The 19461-nt window shown below is 57.2% G+C and overlaps 8 protein-coding genes across 8 annotated transcripts; 4 read left to right on the forward strand and 4 right to left on the reverse strand.

Annotated features, from left to right (window-relative positions):
- Positions 1 to 985: 985 nt before the first annotated feature.
- On the reverse strand, positions 986 to 2257 carry BDY17DRAFT_294004 (ADP-ribosylation factor family-domain-containing protein). The gene is made up of 6 exons (XM_033733071.1): positions 2180 to 2257; positions 2003 to 2113; positions 1926 to 1942; positions 1716 to 1861; positions 1576 to 1656; positions 986 to 1506 (listed from the first exon to the last, which is right to left on the reverse strand). Exons 1-6 carry the CDS (start codon positions 2236 to 2238, stop codon positions 1375 to 1377), a joined length of 546 nt encoding a protein of 181 aa, XP_033592205.1. The 5' UTR covers positions 2239 to 2257; the 3' UTR covers positions 986 to 1374.
- Positions 2258 to 2364: 107 nt separating this feature from the next.
- Positions 2365 to 5254, forward strand: BDY17DRAFT_109163 (uncharacterized protein). Its single transcript, XM_033729178.1, has 2 exons — positions 2365 to 4802; positions 4865 to 5254. Exons 1-2 carry the CDS (start codon positions 2863 to 2865, stop codon positions 4938 to 4940), a joined length of 2016 nt encoding a protein of 671 aa, XP_033592206.1. The 5' UTR covers positions 2365 to 2862; the 3' UTR covers positions 4941 to 5254.
- On the reverse strand, positions 5190 to 5841 carry BDY17DRAFT_322468 (uncharacterized protein; the record flags this gene model as incomplete). Its single annotated transcript, XM_033736810.1, has 4 exons — positions 5190 to 5214; positions 5286 to 5408; positions 5478 to 5528; positions 5600 to 5841. The coding sequence occupies 4 exons, from the start codon at positions 5839 to 5841 to the stop codon at positions 5190 to 5192; spliced, it is 441 nt and encodes a 146-aa protein (XP_033592207.1).
- Positions 5842 to 6122: 281 nt separating this feature from the next.
- Positions 6123 to 8640, reverse strand: BDY17DRAFT_294011 (uncharacterized protein). Its single transcript, XM_033733072.1, has one exon. The coding sequence runs from the start codon at positions 8374 to 8376 to the stop codon at positions 6466 to 6468; it is 1911 nt and encodes a 636-aa protein (XP_033592208.1). The 5' UTR covers positions 8377 to 8640; the 3' UTR covers positions 6123 to 6465.
- A 135-nt stretch (positions 8641 to 8775) lies between these two features.
- On the forward strand, positions 8776 to 11806 carry BDY17DRAFT_294013 (beta-lactamase-like protein). The gene is made up of 2 exons (XM_033733073.1): positions 8776 to 9176; positions 9466 to 11806. The coding sequence occupies exons 1-2, from the start codon at positions 8923 to 8925 to the stop codon at positions 11729 to 11731; spliced, it is 2520 nt and encodes an 839-aa protein (XP_033592209.1). The 5' UTR covers positions 8776 to 8922; the 3' UTR covers positions 11732 to 11806.
- On the reverse strand, positions 11807 to 13759 carry BDY17DRAFT_294015 (uncharacterized protein). The gene is made up of 4 exons (XM_033733074.1): positions 13561 to 13759; positions 13443 to 13509; positions 12986 to 13386; positions 11807 to 12936 (listed from the first exon to the last, which is right to left on the reverse strand). The coding sequence occupies exons 1-4, from the start codon at positions 13575 to 13577 to the stop codon at positions 11832 to 11834; spliced, it is 1590 nt and encodes a 529-aa protein (XP_033592210.1). The 5' UTR covers positions 13578 to 13759; the 3' UTR covers positions 11807 to 11831.
- An 85-nt stretch (positions 13760 to 13844) lies between these two features.
- On the forward strand, positions 13845 to 17152 carry BDY17DRAFT_294016 (P-loop containing nucleoside triphosphate hydrolase protein). Its single transcript, XM_033733075.1, has one exon. The coding sequence runs from the start codon at positions 13903 to 13905 to the stop codon at positions 16807 to 16809; it is 2907 nt and encodes a 968-aa protein (XP_033592211.1). The 5' UTR covers positions 13845 to 13902; the 3' UTR covers positions 16810 to 17152.
- An 848-nt stretch (positions 17153 to 18000) lies between these two features.
- On the forward strand, positions 18001 to 19295 carry BDY17DRAFT_294018 (uncharacterized protein). The gene has a single exon (XM_033733076.1). It carries the CDS (start codon positions 18071 to 18073, stop codon positions 18929 to 18931), a length of 861 nt encoding a protein of 286 aa, XP_033592212.1. The 5' UTR covers positions 18001 to 18070; the 3' UTR covers positions 18932 to 19295.
- Positions 19296 to 19461: the final 166 nt, after the last annotated feature.

Here is a 19461-nt window from a genome sequence, read left to right on the forward strand (position 1 = left end):
TGCGTCCAGATGCAAAGGCATCACCAGTGGCAGCCTCATCCACGTTCTTCCTAAAAGCCGCGTTTCCCACTCCTCTGTCCGCCGTTTGTCTGAACCAAGAGGGATCCCTCGCGCCCAACGAAGCGGCAATCTGCTCTCTACCCAGCTCCGGCTCATCTGCATCCGTGCTCTTGACCAACAAGATGGTGTTGGGGACAATCATGGAGCGCGGACGACTTGACGCGCCTCTTGAAGATGGGCGCTGCTGCCATGATAGGGTGCCGGAGCGTGCAAGGCTGGTGGCGCTGGTGGGCGGTTTGGAGGGGGAGTCGGATGTTTGTGCCATCTGCGGTGTGCGTTGCGCAGACGGGGTGATTGTGGTGGGTGTTTTGGAAGAGCCAAAGCCGCGGAATTCGGGAATGTCAGAGGAAGGGTCGTTGGGGTTGGCGAGAGGGGTCGAGGTGGAGGTGGAGGGAGGATTTATGGAGGGCGGCGGGGTTGCGCTCCTGCTGCTGCTCGCATTTGCGGAAGGTCTGGAGGAGATTGTGGGTCTCTTTTGCGGACTGATTGATCGTGCGCGGTCTGCAGGACAGAAAGGAACAGGTCAATATCCAAGACACACGTGCGTGCAGGGTACGTCGAGACAATACACACCAGCTCGACGAACAGCTCTCTCCTCTCGACTCTTCTCAATCTCCAACTCCAGCGCACGATACCGCTCCGCGTCTTCTCGCTCCCGCTTCTCCGACAGTTCGCGCACCGATTTGAGAAAGGCCTGCGGGTCGAGATCGGATTCGTCGGCGCGCTGCTGCAAAGCGGAAGTCGACGCATCAACATTGAAAGCGGCCATTGGGAGCGAATGGGAATTAAGTCTAGCGTTCCACCGCGCAGCACCACCCGCAACGCCGTGGTAACCAAATGACAGGGATGTTAAGGGCCGGGAAGAGCTCACAAGCCCGCCGGGGGGAGAAACAGGGAAGTACAAAGGGAAGGGGGAATGATAGTGCGGGTGTTGACAGCTTCAATTGTGGATATGGACGACATGCGGTGGAGGACGAGGCCGCTCGGCTACGGCCGCCTGTCCATCTCTCCCGATTTCTCCGATGGGGGGAATGTTCCCTCTTTGCAATTCGCGGTCTCCAATTCTGCGGCCTTCACCATCGCCGCCAGCAGTGCTCAGACGAGTGGCATGGGATCTGATCACGACATCTGAAACGCTTCACATCTCGATTCGGCGGACGAGAAGCAGCTTCCCCTGCAAGTGTCGTCGTACAGAACATGGATTGCCGCTTTGTTTACATCGGCTTTCGGATTCGGGCGCGCTAAAAACAAAAGGCCCGGGCAGCGCGTCAGCAAAGCTGGAGCTTGAGCTTTGGTGGGGTGAATAGGCGGAGTTCAGTAAAGGAATAGGCGGTCTTTGGCATCTTGCACCACCCACCGCAGCCCTTCCTGCAGGTTGAGGCCGGTCATGGCCGAGCAGGACAAGATGTGCCATTTGTGCGTGTGAATATTGTCGAGTTGCAGGCCCTGTGTTGCCGGCCGTCAGCAATGGTCAAAATGAACAGCTCCGGTTGAAAGCGGGGATGATGCGCGCACCTCGCGGATGTCTTGCTCGCTCATGCATCCCGCAATGTCGCTCTTGTTCTTGAACACCAGCAGCGATGCTCCCATCAGGCGCTTCGAGGTTGGTCAGCATCTCAATGGCATGCAGACCATGGCCACGGAATGAGCCGCACCTCTTGAACGAGAAGTCCCATCAACTCCTGTCTGCAATCCTCAATCCGCTCCCGATCGGTAGCGTCGACAACCCAAATCAGCGTGTCCGTCTTCTCGAAATAGTTCTTCCAGTATGTGCGCAGCGTCTTCTGCCCACCGACATCCCCTAGAACTGGCCGTCAGCGTGGTGCTACCGCCGGGGCATGTGCGGGCGGGTTGGGCAGCCAGACAGATGTTCAGTTTGTACCTTCCACCTTCCCCATTAGCGTCGCCTTTCATTCTCGTGCCCTCACGTGCCTTCGCTTACCCTTCGTAGTCAATCGTCTTGATGATAAAACCCAGCGTGGGGCTGACGGTGTTGACGTCCTCGTGCATAATCTGCTTCACTATCGTCGTCTTGCCCGCATTGTCCAAGCCACTTTTCTCGCAGTCTCAGTTGGGCGCTCGAGGTTTCACCACCGGCGGGCAAACGAGGGGAGCTCACAGCATCAGAATCCGCATCTCCTTGTCCTTCAGACGAGCCTTCCTCAGGATCGACAGCATCTTGCCGCCTTCCACTTTTCGCGACGATAATTCACAGAAGAGGCAGGAGCCTTCCGCAAAAGGAAAGCTGGAGAAGCGGCGATCACGTGCCCGCCCCTGAGGGGTGTCGTGGCACGAGACACTCCCACTTCCTCACCCCGTTTTCTTGGATCCGACCTGGGAAGAGTGCTGCCATCTGACATCACCAGCAGTCCTCATTACTGGCAAACCAAAACGCCGAACTCATCCAGTACGCCCTTCACTTTTCATCAGAAACCCGGCCTACCCCTTCCCGGGTCCTCCAGGGATCTCCTGAGAGTGAGAGCACACAATACTGCAATACCTGAGGTATCCGTCTGTGCTCACCAGCACCTCTCATCATCATCTCAACGTCCATCGCCTGGCTGTCGCAGGGACACCAGACACGACGTCACGAGTAAGAGTCACCCAAGCGCAACGTGCGACATCCCACCGACCCACAAATCCTCCTCGCCTTCACTATTCACTCGCTCGCGACAATAAGCAAGTTTGGTATTGTCAGCAAGGCCTGCAGTCAATTCACTCGGAAACGAGTCAAGTCCAACGCCCGGACTCCCCGCTTCTCATCACGACATTACTTTCAAACACCGCGAACACGGACACACCATGGCAGAAAGCGCCCAACCCAAACCCCTTCCGCCTCATCTGCGCAAAAGGCTGGACAAGCCTCCAGTGCCCGTGGCCCCTCCCAATCAGTTCGGCTGGCCGCAAGCAAGCTCCAGTAAAGCTCCCGCAGCGGCGCCTCCCGTTCAAACACCCCTCTCACCCCCTGAGAGCGCGCGCGACGAACATGCGAACGACAGTGGTGTCGCCGTCAGTCCTAAGCAGCACGCTCACTCCACTCCAGTCACCTCTTTCAGTCACGACGCTGCACCCAACCCACCTGCACCAGTCTCGGCCCAACAACACCAGAGTCCATCCCATCAAAGTCAAGACCATGGTACAGGTCGCGGTCGTGGTCGTGGGGGTCGTGGTCGAGGTCGAGGTCGTGGACGTGGCCGGGGCGGACAGAACCCTCCCCCTCGCGAATCACGCTGGCCCAAGAATTCCAAGCTTAGGGGTGATCCGAAGCGATGGAAGCACGGCTGGATCGACACCCACGAGGACCTCGACTCCGGTGATGACGAATGGAAAAAGGGCTGGATCACTACCGACGATGTGCGCAACTCCCAACCCAACTTTCAGTGGCGGGAACAGCAGCAGAACGACGACGACACTCAAGACGACTCCTCCAACGCCGCCAACAACTGGCAAGAGGGCAAGACGAAACGAAAGTACGTCGACGGCGGTACTGATGATAAGCTCCATCCCCTCGCCGACTGGACCGGAGGGTTCGCGCCTGCGCCGCTCGATTGGGACAGTCGGCCAGGCTACCGCGATGGGCAGAGCACCGCCAGGATTGCAAAGTGGCTGGATCGCATCTTCGAGGAGATGTGCGGCAAGACGTGGGGCATCTCAATGTCCAGTGTGTTGATCGATCATCGCACTTACGCCTTCACTTGCGACCTTGACGACCCTACCAGAGTCCTGCAGGGCGACGCGGCGCCTTGGTATTGGAGGCCTATTGTCATCGGCCACCAAGCGCCCATGACCTTCTGGAACGAGTTGAAGAAGTCCACTTCACCCACGCCAGCCGACGCAGACGATCTGAACGATGTCCAGCCATGGTGGCAGACGTACGAGAGAGGCACTCACTTTCTCAAGCCCTACCAACACCCAGACATCCGCGGCATCGACCCCAAAAAGGAGAGCGAAGACGAGCGGCTCGCGCGCGAAAACGACCACGGCAGCACAAACCACGCCGAAAACCGCAAACGCAAAGCGGAAGCGAAGAAAGCAGCGCAGCGCGAGCGGCAACGCAAAGCAGAAGAGAAGTTCTGCGCCATCACGCACCGCGACGTCTCTGAAATGCAGCGCGACCAGATCCGCCCGGGCATCAAAATGTACGTCCGCGCGGCCAAGGCGGAAGACGCGCCGCGCATCCGCGACATCTACAATTACTACGTCGAATCCTCCGTCTGCACGCCGGAAACGCAGCGCTTGACCGATACGCAAGTCCACGACCGCCTCACCACCATCCAAAGCAAAGCCCTCCCCTTCATCGTCGCCTGCGAACGCGGAGCGAAACTCCCCGCCCGCAAAGGCCGCGGCGCCTACGCCGCCAGCGACCCCATCACCCTCCCAGACAAAGTGGTCGGCTTCGCCTTCGCCGACGACTTCCACCGCATCAAAAAGCCCATGTACCGCTACACCGCGGAGCTGGAGGTGTACGTCGACAAGAACTACCACATGAAGGGCATCGCGAAGTGCCTGCTCGACAAGATGCTGGGTGTCGTGGATCCCATGTACCCCGAGAAGCGTGGGTACGATGTTGTGAGTGAGAGTTTCGACGAGCCGGTAAGGAGGCTGAGTACGCTTTTGTTCCACTTTCCGTACGAGAGTCTGCGGCCGGAGCGGCTGGAGTGGATGGCGAGGTGGTTGTGTGATGGGCTTGGGTTTGAGAAGGTGGGGGATTTACGTGAGGTTGGGATGAAGGATGCGAAGATGTGAGTTCTTACTTTATTGCTGTCTCGAGTCGGGTGGTTTCGCTAATGTGTGCGTTGTGCAGGGTCAGCGTTGCCATCTTCCAGCGTAAGACGGGCGAGAGGCTGGATCCCAAGGATCTTCCTATCGCGATTGATTGACGAGGCCGACGGGATGTTGGTGAGACGGGAATGGCGTTTATGGAGCTGGTTCGGATCGTGCAGAGTGCGAGTAGTGTTACATTGTGATTAGGCATACGAAGCTGCGGAGTCCAGGATAGTACAGAGATGCTCTCCGTCTACTCTCCCTCTTATGCCCATTCGATCATTCTCTCGTTGACGCATACTCATCCCGCCAGGGCCAGCCCGGCATGGAAGACTCAAAATCGTACATCCCCCTCATCTCCACCGTCACTTGTCACTAATCCCAGTGTCGCTGAAACGTAAGAATTATCAGCAAACCGCAACCGCTTCCTACTACCAAGCAATCCGCCCATCGAAACTCACATCTGCGTGAAGCACATGAAGCTCTCCACCTTGCCAATCCACGGGTACGCCGCCGGAAGATCGCAGTCCTCGGAACTGTTGTTGAACAAGTCCGCAAAGTCTTCGTCGTCGTTGCATTTGCCCCTATATTGCCGTCAGCTACCCCCTCCAAGCAGGACGAAGAGTAATGTTGTAAGCAAACGCAACTGATACAAATAACACTCCAACCCCTCATCAGGCTGGAAAGAGCCCAAATCTCCCGCGCTGTACACACAGTGATTAGCCAACACCACTCCCTCCCACTATGCAGGAGCGGAAGAGCACGAAAAACATACTACGAATTCAACGCAATGCACTCCGCCAAAGGCAGCACACCATACCAGACGTCGCCCGTGAAGCCCACGCCATCAGACAGCGTAACGCCGCCTGTGGTGCGTTTGGCGAGGTGCGTGGCGATGCCGCTGGCTTTCGTTTGCGCGATGTAGTTGTACGGCGTTGGGGGGGTGGGGTGGTATTTGGTTGTTGGAGCGGCGAGTGTGGAGGTTGCGAGGGCGAGGAGGAGGAGGGGGAGATGCATTGTAGGGTCTTTGGCGGGGGGTTCGTAGGTTGTTGGTGGTGATGTGAGAGGAGGAGGAGGAGGAGGAGGATGGGATGAGGCTGCGAGGCTGTGTGGGGGAAGAGAGAGGGGTTTGTTAGGGGATCGAAACGCTGGAATGTGTAGTCGGAAGCGCAGGAAATTGGGAAGATTGGCTGGTGACACATGTGCGTGCCTGCAACTTGCCGTTTGTTGTTGATGTCATTGCATCGCACGGGGGAGAGGGAAGGTGCGATGTGGTTTGGTTGGAGCTGCTGGGGCCCGTGAAGATGTGACACGGCTGTGAGATGCAATCAGCCAACAGCCGCTGCAAATGAAACGAGAGGGATGCAAGTCGAATGGTTGAAGTCTTCTTTGTAACAGGCGTACAAGAAAGCAATTGTTTCTTCTCCCCTGGGCCCTTGCGGTTGTTGTAGTAAAGCAATGAGGCCTCGCGTATCTGATACACTCCTGCTTCGACCGTCGCCCTAGACCAACCCAAACCACAAACGCCATCGCTTCCGAATACCACAACCAAGCCCTCCCACGCTATGCACCGAAAATGTATAGGTAGCGAGCACGCGTCCAATGAGACCGGCCGCCGCCTTGCTGCTCTCCTCTCCCCTCTCACTTCCCAAGCTTATGCCACGCCTTGACCAGCGCCGCCTTCTCTCTCCCATCCCTCTCCAGCACCAACGCCCAGTCCCGCATCTCAATCCCCTTGCCCGTCTCTCGCCAGTCGCCCCACTCCGGCATCTTGGCCTCGTTCGCATTCGCACTGCCCGTCCTCGCCATAGCCGGCGCGCCACCGCCAGGGGTGGCAGCAGCCGAACTGCTCTCCGCCTTGATCGGCGTGGCCGTGCCACTGGCACCGGCGGAAACGGTAGGTTTCGCAAAGCGGTTGGTCGGCACGGCCGATGCACCCCCCGTCATCCAGTCGTACTTCCGCCCTTTCTTGCCGAGAGCCAGCGCGACGGTCTGGTTGGTGGTGTGGTGTAGCTGCGCTTCGTTGGAGTTCTTTTCCTTTTGCTGCCGGATTTGCTCCTTCTTCGTCACTTTAGGCTGAGACAACACCGCCGCAGCGGCGTTTTCGGGGGCGGCGGAGTCGGTGGGGAGGAAGTCGGCGGAGTCGGTCATTTCCGATGCTTTGCGTTTGCGTGCCTCGCGTTTCTTGATGCGGTCTGCCTCGGCTTCGCGATCGCGTTTCGATAGAGTGCGCAACTGGGCGTTCAGCAGGCCCTGAAAGGATATGGTGGGTTGTGGTTGCGGAGTCGACGATTCGCCGGCCACGTCCGTCATCTCGGTGTCCTGCTCGGGGAGCTTGTCCCACTGCGAACCGGTGATGTTTTCCGGCACCACATTCTCTTCCCTGCGCTTGCCTTCGCCTTCTGCAATGTCCGCAAACTCCGGCGGCACCACTCGTCCATGGTCCCCGTACCTCCTCGCTCTCGCCAGGGTATACGCCTCGTCGAGCAAGCCTCTGATCCGCTCTCCCGCGGCCAACGAGAGCAGGCTTAGGATATGCTCAATTGCAGTGTTCTGGTTCACCACGCTCTCCGGCCTTTTCGTCTCTTCCTGAACCGCAGCTATTCCCTCCTTGCCCGCTCCATTCACCATCACACTCGTCCGAGGTTCCGGATCGGGCTGCCTGACGAACAAACCGGCCAGGTTGAGCGTCACGCCCTGGTTTCTCGCAAGTGTATCCAACCGTTTGCGCACGTTATTACCCTGCAGAAACTGGTTGTTCAGATGATGTTGTCGTCGCTCCGCCTGTGCCCTCGCTGCCGCCTCTCGCTTCCTCCGTTGCTCAAGCTCAATCTCTTCCTCCGTCTTCGTCGCGCCCAATGTACCCGCCGCAGCATCCTGACTCCCGAAAGAAGTGCCCTGCGTGAGCATGTGAAAGCTGTTGCCCGGAGTCATGGTGCTGCTCGCGAAGCTCGAGTTTTGATTTGAACTGAAGCTCTGGCTTGCTTGGTTGTGACGATTGTTGTACATTGCGTGCAGGTAGTTCTCCTCATCTTTCAGATTGATCCCGCTTCCAAACAAACTGTCGCCGATATCGTCCACGCCGACCTTCTCTTCGCGATCGTCTCGATTCGGTGGGGGCGGCGGAGGCATGTCTCTGGACGACTGCGAGGGCGCTTTTGCCTGTCGCGGTTGAGGTGCTGGTGCGGGAGTCGGGGTTTGCCAAGAGGACTGCTGGTACGGATACGGCTGGGGCGTGTTGAAAGAGCTTTGTTGCGGACTCTGCGTGTATGGCGAATTACCAGCATAAGGTGACTGGACAGCCGGATGCGCAGGCGGGTTGGGTGCATAAGGGTTGCCGTATGCGCCGTACGTTGGTAGACCATGTGGCTGCTGCGGCCAGCTTGACGCACCGTTCGGGGGCGAGTGAGGGTCTGGAGACGTTCGCTGCCGCTTCGCTGGTGGAGGGCCGCCGTATGGTGTGGGGCTGGCGGGTGAAGCTGCAGAGGTCTGGTATGGAGAATAAGGCCGCGGCGCCGGCTTCTGCGGCGGGGGAGACATCGAGTACGACATGGTGGCGCGTCGCTTGAAGCGCAGCTGCTGTGGATGTCGATGTCGATGTGAGGGAAGGGAGGGGTGAAGAGGCCGAAGCAGGAGCCTGCGCTCCGGTTGCGCCTCCTCACTCAGTGAATGGTGACTGGTGCGATCATCCCACTACACTGTCGCCTCTGGTTGGTCCGAGTTGGCGATAGATGTTCGTCGAGATGCTGTAGATTGTCAAGATGGTCTTGAGCCGATGCGGATATCGTGGGGTGGTGTGGGAGCCGATCCGCCTCGTGTTTGATGTGAGGAGAAGTCGCAAAGGTCAGGCAGCGCCGCGACTAGTGACGCACGGCTGTTCCCGCGCGCCAAGCCTTTTAGGGAACCGCATCCTCGCTTCGAGCCCATTCACGATCTCTATTGTCTTCATTCACCACCTTCTCACAATACAACATCACTTCGATCGGCCCTCCACGTTCTACACGGCTTCATATTACTCGCCGACACCTAGGCATCCGGCAAATCACGCTGAGTCGGGCAGCACAGGCGTGAGCGCCTGGCGCGCGCACCTTCCACATCATGGCCAACAAACGCCCTCACGCGGCCATGAACGCGCAGCCTGAAGACGAGGACCCTATCGATCCAAGTGACGAACTCATGTTCTTGGCTCTGGGTGGTGGGAATGAGGTTGGGAGATCATGTCACATTATACAATACAAGGGCAAGACGGTCATGCTTGACGCGGGTATACATCCCGCGTACGATGGCCTCGCCGCGCTTCCCTTTTACGACGAGTTCGATTTGAGTACTGTGGACGTACTTCTGGTTACACAGTGAGTACATTATTCCTCTATCGCGAGCATGCTTTTTTGCGGTCGGCTTGGGAGTTGGGACTATACAAGCTATACCTTGCGTTCCGTCTACCCATCATATGTCCCTTGGTCTTCTGCTCTTGAGCTTCACGGAGTATCTCAGAATACATAGCAACGATATATGAGTTTGCTTGCATCTGACCTCTCCCGTGCTTTTCCTTGCTCGCGTTTCCATATTTGCACCCACTAGTCACTCCAGACATGCTCTCTTCACGTCTTAGACCCCAGAGCTAACAGACAATGTCCCCAGTTTCCACATGGATCACGCAGCCTCCCTACCATACGTACTCGCCAAAACCAATTTCCAAGGCCGGGTGTACATGACACACCCTACCAAAGCAATCTACAAATGGCTCATGCAAGACTCCGTTCGCGTTCAAAACACTCACATCGCCACCACCGCCGGCACGTCTGGTACGGATGGCTACGTTTCCCAGCTCTTCAACGAAGCCGACATCATCTCTACCTTACCCATGATCAATACCATCTCTTTCAACACCACGCATACTCACAACGGAATCAAATTCACGCCTTACCCGGCCGGTCACGTTCTTGGCGCCTGCATGTACCTGATAGAGATTGCTGGACTCAATATTCTCTTCACCGGCGATTACAGTCGAGAAAATGATCGACATCTCATCCCAGCCGCAGTACCAAGAGGCGTCAGAGTAGATTGCCTCATCTCGGAGTCCACGTTCGGTATCAGCACGCACGTTCCGCGAACGGAAAGAGAAACGGCACTCATGAAAGCCGTCACCGGCATTCTGAACCGTGGCGGTCGAGCGCTACTCCCCGTTCCGGCAATCGGACAAGGTCAGGAAGTGTTATTGATCTTGGAGGATTACTGGCAAAGACATGAAGAGTACCGCAGGTATCCCATCTACTACGCCTCCAGTCTGGCCAGGAAGTGCATGGTCGTCTATCAGACCTACATCGACGCGATGAACGAAAGTATTCGGGCAAAGTTCCAGGCTAGCCAGGCTGGGACGGGAGACGGTCCGTGGGATTTCAGGTATATCCGGTCGCTAAAGGGCCTGGATCGATTCGACGATGTGGGCGGCTGCGTTATGCTAGCATCACCAGGGATGTTGCAGAACGGCGTGTCCAGATCACTACTGGAGAGATGGGCACCGGATGCAAAGAATGGGCTGGTCATCACCGGGTACAGTGTTGAAGGCACCATGGCGAAGCAGATCGTGCTCGAGCCTGACATCATCCCTGCTGTAATGACCGGAGGCCAAGGGGGAAGAGGGAACCTGCTAAAGCGGCCAGGCATGGGAGGTGGAGAGGAAAAGGCAATGATACCGCGACGTCTAACCGTGCAAGAGTTCTCATTCGCCGCACACGTGGACGGACAAGAGAACAGGGAGTTTATCGAAGAAGTCAATGCTCCTGTGGTAATTCTCGTGCACGGAGAGAAGCACAACATGAACCGGATGAAGAGTCGATTGCTCAGCTTGCAGAAGTTCAAAGTCTACTCGCCTGCGAACTGCGAGGAAGTGCGGATACCTTTCCGACAGGACAAGATCGCGAGGGTGGTGGGCAGACTGGCGAGTGAGGTGCAGCCGCCTTCCGCGTTGCCAATATCTCCGCCCGCATCTGACGAGGAAGGCGAAGATATGAAGCGAAGCAGGATGGAGGAAGTCGTGATGCGAGGCGTACTGGTGCAAAACGACTTCAAGTTGAGCTTGATGGCACCAGAGGATCTGAAAGAGTATGCCGGCCTCGCTACTACAAGTATCATGTGTCGGCAGCGAATCACGCTTGGCGCCGTGGGGGTGGAGCTGATCCGTTGGGCTCTCGAAGGTACCTTTGGCAGCATCACTACTGTTGCGAAGTCGACACCAGCGCAAACGAACGGAGACGTGAAGGACGAGGGAGAAAAAGCCGACGAGGAAATCGAGAGAGAAGAACAAACCATCTTCGACATCATGGGCGGCTGCGTCCGCCTAATTTGCCACTCAGGCGGCGTGATTGAAATGGAATGGGAGGGCAACCGGACGAACGACAGCATCGCCGACGCCGTCATGGCTGTCCTGCTTTCCATCGAGTCTTCACCAGCCGCCATCAAGCAAAGCAGCAAACTGCACTCACACGCCCACGACGGTTTCGGAGGCAGCTCAGAGGAAGAACGAAGTACAAACGGAGTTGAGGCGACCAGAAATCCACTCGCGAATGTCACCGCAGAAGAGAAGCTAAACCGCCTTTTCATGTTCCTCGAAGCGCAATTCGGAGAAGACGCAGTCTCGCCCATCGCAGAGCCGAAGCTGGCGCAGCTGAACGGGGCCGTGGAAGAGATGGACGAGGTGGAACGGGAAAAGGCATCCGCCGCGGAATTGGAGAGGCTGCATGATCTTGGCATTCCTGTGCCGGGAGTGGAGGTTCGCGTGGACAAGATGACTGCCAAGGTGTGGCTGGAGAAGTTGGAGGTGGAGTGTGCGAATAAGAGTTTTGCGGACCGGGTGAGGGCGGTGGTGGAGAGGAGTATGGAGACGATTGCGCCGTTGTGGCAGTGAGGGGTGGTGGGAGTATGTACTGCCGCGATCAATGACTGTCTCTCAAGCGACTTCAATGTTGGATCCGATCTTCAGACCAGTCCTCATTATCTCACACTCGTCATGTCTCAATCACGCCCGAGTAGTCCACTAGCCTCCTCCGATGCTTTATCTCCACACCATCATACACATCAACCCCTCCATTCGCTTCGTGCTCCTCCGCGCCAGCAAAGTCCTGCGTAGGCATGGCAGGCCACGCTTTGCAAATATCAATCTTGTCTCTCGGGTACATGAGCTCCAGGAAGCAGTAAATCAGGTAGTCGACCACCACCACAATCACGAACAACTTCCCCGCCCAAATGCCGCAGCCAAAGTACCGCTTCAGGCGGTCCATCAGTGCAAAGGAATGGGGTTGTGCGGGCTGGCCGTAGTTCACCCACTCTTCATCGTAGTATCCTTCGTTATCCGAAGCAGAGGGAGCACCGGTGATGAGGTCGTAGACGCGCTCCGTGCGTCGCGCGATGTCCGACCAGCTGTACATGTTCTTGACGAAGTCGTGGAATTTGCCGCGGTGCACGGTTTTGCTCGTGAGCTGGCGAATGGCTTCTGTGACGCCGCGGACGACGTCTTCGACTTCGGGGAAGACGAAGACGGTCATGTTGTTGGGGAGGACTTCGGGCACGCCGCCGACGCGCGTTGCAACGACCATCAGGCCGCAGCTTGCTGCTTCTACGAGCACTGTGCCGAAGGCTTCGGTGAGGGAGGTGGAGAGTAGGAGATGGCCGCGCACCATCACGTCGCGGACTTCTTCGTGGCGGATGCTGCCTAAGAGGACCACGCGGCTCTGCCCGGAGGCGGTGTAGAGCAGTTGCTGGGGGAGAGAGTCGAGCATTTGCTCCAGGTCGATGGCTTTGGGGCCCGAGCCTGCGATGATGAAGCGGAGATTCTCATGCCGGCGCAGCATGATTGGGAGTGCGGAGATGAGCAGGTCGGTGCCTTTGTTGTAGAAGAGGCGTGAGATGACGATGCATGTCAGTGGATCTCCGGGTCCGATGGGCTGACTTGGGTCGGGAGGTGGAGGTAGCAGGCCGCTTTTGTCGCCGGGGAGATGGGATGCCTTTGCTTCGTGCGGTTGGAGCGGCTGGAAGCTGCTGGGTACGACGGCGTTGGGGATAACCGAGACTGCGAGTGGGTTCAGTGATGCCCGCAGAGTCGTGTTCTCTTTGCTGTGAATTGTTAGTGCGGTCTCTCTGGGAAGCACGAATGATGTCGTACCAAGTATGCGAGACACAGACAACATGGCCAACATCGCTCAGGCTGAATTTCAGCAGCTTGTTGGCCATGATGCTTCCGGCGTCACTGAATCCGAACAGACTATGGTCGGTGAAGACCGTATGAAGGCCCATGGTCCGGGCATGTAGGAGACCTTCATGGCAGAGATTGCTGAGAGAGGCGTGGCCGTGAACAATCTGAATCTGCTCGCGAATGAAGATCTGCCGCAAGATGGGGAATGATGAGAAGACGGTGGGAAAGGTGGTTGAGCGATACACCACCCAGTGCGGGATGTGGTAGACCTTTAGTCGGTTCGTGAGGTAGCGAATTCCCGTTCGGTTGGGATACGGGGAGCCATAGGCGTGGGTGATGATGACCACTCGGTGTCCTCGGTCAATGAGTTTCTGCACGAGACTCTGTTAGTCTGAGTGATGGCGGAACAGAGGCTATGGAGATGTACAGAAGAAAGTTGATATATATGACTTTCCACACCACCAGGCTGAGGGAAGAAAAAGTCCGAGACCATGCTGTTGTCATATTAGCAATGATGGATCGCCGTGCACCGTGGATGGACCTACGCGATGTTGTACGGCATGGTGCTGGCGGTGTTGCGCCTCACGGGCGCTCATCCGGAGTCGATACGTCCGAGGTGGGAATGGCGTGGCAATGACATTCTCGGGCAAGTCACACAGCAATGCGCGATGCTGCTAACTGTCTGCAACGTCGAGGTGTGGTTTAATTAAGGCGCAAGGGTGCACTTCAGCCACGCGTCTGCCAGACGTCGATCTCTTCCCGATCGGGCACTCCCGGGCGGTGAGAGCAGCTCCGCTTTCCGAAATTATTCTGCCGCTTTCAAAAAGATATCTGAATGATGGAGGTTTGGTGCTGGACTACCAAGCACTGCCAGATGTGCTGATCAAATGGCGACCCTGTACAAGCGATATGTCCCACCGAAGCCATCCTCTACCCCTACTCCCCCAGAAGCGCCTCCGCCCGCCCCCAGGGTAGAGTCTACCTTGTACAAACGATATGTCCCGCCGAAATCACACACGACCACCACCCCCGCAGCCGCACCTCTGCCAGCTCCGAGATTGGAGGCTGCCACCGTCTCGGAAGATGTATCAACGAAACGAAAGCGGGAGCGTCCAGAAGAGGAGGTGGCAGAGCGCAAGGCGAAGAAGCTGAGGAAGAAGAGCATCGACCCGGCCACCGTCAAAGAGCAGGATGATGGGAGCACAGCAGTCGAGAAGGATCCAAGTCCTAAAGCCCATGAGGAGACTATAGATCAGCAGCAAGGTGACTTCTCGCACATCAAGAACATCAAAAAGCGCCACAAGCTTGAGAAAGAAGCGCGCAAGGCTCGCAAAGCTGCGGAGAAGGATGCAATAGATGGACTTGCGGATGGAGAGAAGACGGGGCAAAGCAATGCGGCAGCAGATACGATAATTGCAGAATCACAACCATCGCCGAACACTAGCGATCGAGTGGAGGTCGCGACACTGTCGAGTGACAGAAAGGCGGATAAGAAGGAGAAAAAGAAGCGGAAGCAGAAAATGATCGTTCCGTCAGAGAAGGCGCATATCCCAGAGGATAATCCTGCAGAAGAGAACGAACCCGAACGTAGCGTCTCTCAACCGAAGAAACGACAGCACAAGCTAGAGACGGCACTGCAAGACACTTCGAAAGACGAATTACGAGAGCAGGACGAGCCAGAAGAACACCTACGAAAACACGCAGGAATCATGAGCAAATTCGCACAATCCAAGCACATGTCTGAACTAGAGGTCAGAACTGCACCGCAAGACGAAGGCCGTCCAAACACGCCGCCTGTCATGCTCGACCTCGCTCCGCTTCCACAGCCTGAGGAGGCTCCAGTCCCCGCATTCAAACCCGATCTGTCTACATTGCCAAAGTGGCTTGTGGAACCTACCATTGTCTCGGACCAGAGCAAAATCTCATTCCAGGACCTTCAGCTGGAGGGAGGGGTGGTCCAGCATCTATCCAAACTCGGGTTCAGCGAGGCCATGCCCGTGCAGACGGCATTGATTCCAATGCTACTACCGCCAGGTACGCCAGGAGCTAAATTTCTGCGAGGCTCGGCACCAGTGTTACCGGATATTGCGGTCGGCGCACCCACTGGCAGCGGCAAAACCATTGCGTACTTGTTACCCTTGATCGAGTCAATCAAGCGGACTGCAGGTTCGGGCCGGCTCAAGGCTTTGGTTGTCGTACCAACCCGAGAGCTCGTCCTACAGATTGCAGCAGTGGCCGAGAGTCTGTCTCGCGGGTCGAGTGTCAGGATTGGTGTGGCGACTGGTGTTGGAAGTTTCAAAGACGAGCAGGGCAAGATTATGAAGGCTGGCCAGCGTTATGACCCTGAAGGCTACCGAGCGCTTATGCAGCGAGCCGATCGCATCAATCATCCCCCGGATGCAGACTCGGACGAGTTTGAAGATTATCTGCGAGAGCTCGAAATGGAAGACGCGAGGGATGTGAAACTCATTCAAGATGCGATATCTACTCTGGTGAATCATGTGCCGACATATGAATCGGCCGTGGACTTGTTGGTAGCGACGCCCGGTCGGCTGCTCGAACACCTCGATCATACTCTTGGATTCAGCTTGACGCATCTCGAATGGTTCATCTTGGACGAAGCGGACAAATTAGTTGATGGACAGTACGACGGCTTCCTTGACATTGTCAACAACGAGCTCTCACGCCCTCGTAAAGAAGGCGAACAGGATGCTCGAGAGCGATATCTGCGATTGAAAGGCGTGTGGAACGAGCAGCGAGAGCGACGGGTCAGGAAAGTCGTACTGTCCGCCACGATGACTCGAGATGCGTCGAAGCTCGTGGACTTGAGGCTGAAGAGACCGCAGATGATTCTGGTGAGAGGGCAAGGCGAAAGCGATGTTACGATTAATTCCGAGGCAAATGGCGATGCATTGGTGGAAGATGCTACGAGCACGTTTGAACTGCCGCCCACGCTGGCAGAGTACTGTGTGCCTGTTGGCGATGGAAGCGAGAAGCCGCTGTACCTGCTTGAGGTGCTCGAGAAGCGGATGGTGAATGGGAGCAACAGAATTGCTGCCAATCGACTCGGAGAAGCTGAAGCGATGGATTCCTCCGACAGCGACTCGGATTCGGACTCCTCGGAAAGCTCGACGGCTTCGTCTGAAGATTCGTCGGTATCATCCGACGACGATGATGAGACTACAAAGGCCATCGACCAAGCCCAGGAACGAAATGACATTGACGCGGGGATCCATCCGGATCGACTGGCATTACTGGATCGACCCTTCCCTTCAAAGTCATCCTCTATGGTCCCCACGATTCTGATCTTCGCCTCAAGCACCGAATCCGCGAATCGACTCGCACATCTCCTGCAAACGATGAACCCAGAATGGGCAACATGGATCAAAGCGCTGACCAAGACGGACTCCAAACAGCCCTTCTCCAATACCCCCGCCTCCCAACCTATCATTGTCGTGTCCACCGACCGTGCAGCACGAGGCATTGATACTATCGGCAATCGACCCGTCACACACGTCGTGCAGTATGATGTACCACACTCGGCGACAAGCTACATTCATCGCGTCGGTCGAACGGCGCGTGCGGGCAAGGCTGGCGAAGCTTGGACGCTGTACACGCACTCCGAGGCCCGCTGGTTCCACAAGGGGATTGTCAAGGGAAAGAGTATCAAGCGGAAGGGGCAGGTGGAGAAGACGAAGGTGGATGTTAGTGGGGATGATGCGAAGCGGGAGAGGTTGGAGAAGGCGATTGCTGGGATGAGGGAGGAGGTTCATGGGGGGAGGAAGGCGAGGTAGTGTTTGTTCGATCGATTGCTCCTCGACAAGTGGAATGACAATCCTCGCTGTTTATGACCTGGTGTGACAATGGTGTGGTCGCGTGAGCAGAGGTGATGTCCAGACCCAGCAGAATAATGGATCCATCGAGAGCCAGTCGGTTGACATCCGTTGTTGCTTTTAAATTTGGTCCCGTCACGGACCATATGCCGGATGGGAGTGATGTGGAGCCCCCCCGGCTCCTTGCTGACGCTGCACCATCGGCGCCGAGACTGTCATCTGCACATGGCATATCCCCTTCGAGACCGTGTGATGACCGTGTGCCTGGCCTCACACTCAATCTTACCACGCATATACGATGCCAAACTCGCTATACATCGCATGCACACCGTACAGATTTTAACGACTGCCGTCGGTCCGGGGCAGCGGGAAGAAGTGGGGCGCGCAGGCATGTGTAGGAGTGCTTTAGCCATTTGCAGGGTCTGCGAGATAAACGGACGCACGCTGATTGGGCGCGCGGCTAGAACCTGCCCGAAGGGGCAAGGACCAGCCCAGCACCCTGGGAAAGTTTGTCGCCTCTTTGCCCGACTGCGCTGCGTCACCTTGAGAATTGATGTTGGGTTATTGGCGATGGTGATGATGACGGTGATGGGGAAAATGGGAGATGAGGTTGGGTGTGTAATACACAGGCGTGAGAAGAGGTCTGCCAACTTGCGCGGAAGTTCTGGCAAGACACAAGGTGGAGAGCACGAGACCGCTCACGCGACACTCAGCCTGATCTCGTATGCGACGGTGGCCTGTGCGCGATACCGAGGAAGTGGACGGGAGGCGTTGAGCGCCGCCGCGCCCACCACTTCGCCGACGAGGCCAGACGGTACATATCCACACGGCCGTCCTCTTCCTCCCATTCACTCCTCCTCCTCAGAATTGACCACTCGCCTTTCCTTTGTCTACACCTTCCCTGCTGCCGGATCGGAGAATGGATTCATAAGGCGGTGCGCGCAGTCGTGCCACTCCCTTATCTCTGCTCGCCTACCTCTTCGACGAATCGGACTTGCAGATCTGCTGCCGCTTCCCTGCTCGCCAGCGTGCGTGCCTGCAGTGCTCACCGGTAGTCCAGACCGCCATTACGCCCCTGGCCAGATATCCGTAGACGTCTTGCGCACCCGTGCCCAACTCTTCCGTCCCCTCTTCTCGCCACTCTCCAACTGCGCCGACTAAGCGCATATCGTATGACCCTCTCCTACGGGACCGCCGACACTCTTCGCTCCCTCCCCGGACTATGACAACCTCTACAGTCTACGCCAGCTCCCACACTTCCAAATACTTCCTCAACCCGCAGGCTCACCGGCCCTCTCCGCCCGCAGACTACCTCTACGGCAAAGTCGCATACCCCTCCACCTCCCCGATGACGAACACGCCACCCAACGTCTCGCCCACGAGCCAGCACAACGTGCAAGTGCGCCAGCTGCGCCAGCCGCGCCAGCCCCTCTACGTCCCCGCCGCCCTCCGCCCTACCAACCTCCCCTCCGGCCGCGACATCCCCGGCCGTCCGCGAGCCCCAGATACCCCTCCCACCAGTCAGAGCAACAGCTGGGACAGCGCCAAGTCCAGCTCGCAAGCGCTGCAGACCGTCGTGTCCAATGACAGTGGAAGCGATGCGGCGAGCCGCCTGTACCGCGGGCTGAGCGGGAGCAGCGAAGGGCTGGAAGAGAGCACGGCAGATGTGACGGGCCCTCCTACAACGGCGCACTGGAAGCCCGACGCCTCGTCCGACAACTGCTCCGTCTGCGGCGTGCTCTTCACCTGGTACTTCCGCCGGCACCACTGTCGACGCTGCGGCAGCCTCGTGTGCGAGAACCACATCAAGGCCAAAGTCCCGCTGGATCAGAACGCGCGTCTCAACACCAAAGGCGTGCCGAGCAAGGCGTGCAACCCGTGCTCTGATGAATGGAGGTTCCTCAAGAAGCTGCGCAACTCGCGTGCCTCGAGCGTCGCCGAGTCGCAGAACAGTTCGCAAGGCACGGCGATGCCTGCGCCCGCCATCTCCATCCCACAGTCGGAGCGGCTCCTCGCGCCCGAAAATCAGCGGGTGGGAAGCATGGCGCGCTCCGAGGGCGGCATGATCTGGAGTACTTTCTAATCGCCCACGACCCTATCTTAACGGCCTCGGCACCGCCGACGAATTCCTTTCAACACGGCCATCCACCCACGATTTTACGACTCGATTTCTTTTTCCGAAACACGAGGCGGCTTCCTTTCTTTTCGGACCGCACAACAACACGGGCTTGCGTTTGCGCCTTCTTCGTTTCATATTACCTAGCGTTCAAGCGATCCGTTTCGTGATACCCCCGGTTTCAGCGCTGCAACTCGGCAGTATACGCAACAGTAGATCGCGAATGGATACTTTTACTTATGCGTGTGGGATGCGATGGGACGGGATGGTGTTGGGTTGGAGTGCGAATCTGTATGATTATATGTGATGTTTGCTATGCTGAATTGATCTGTTCCTATAACATCTTTTCATGAGAATCAATGTTGTAGGCTGAAATGCTCCAGATCAATCTTGGAGGAGACGCATTCGATATTCTCCAGCGTCGAGAATCACGTGACCATCTCCCGAGGCAGGTCGCGACTTCCATTCTCGGTGGTTGCTGGCTTCCAGGTTCCAGA

This window comes from Neohortaea acidophila (assembly GCF_010093505.1).
Source record: "Neohortaea acidophila strain CBS 113389 unplaced genomic scaffold BDY17scaffold_3, whole genome shotgun sequence".
In the NCBI taxonomy this organism is placed as follows: domain Eukaryota; kingdom Fungi; phylum Ascomycota; class Dothideomycetes; order Mycosphaerellales; family Teratosphaeriaceae; genus Neohortaea; species Neohortaea acidophila.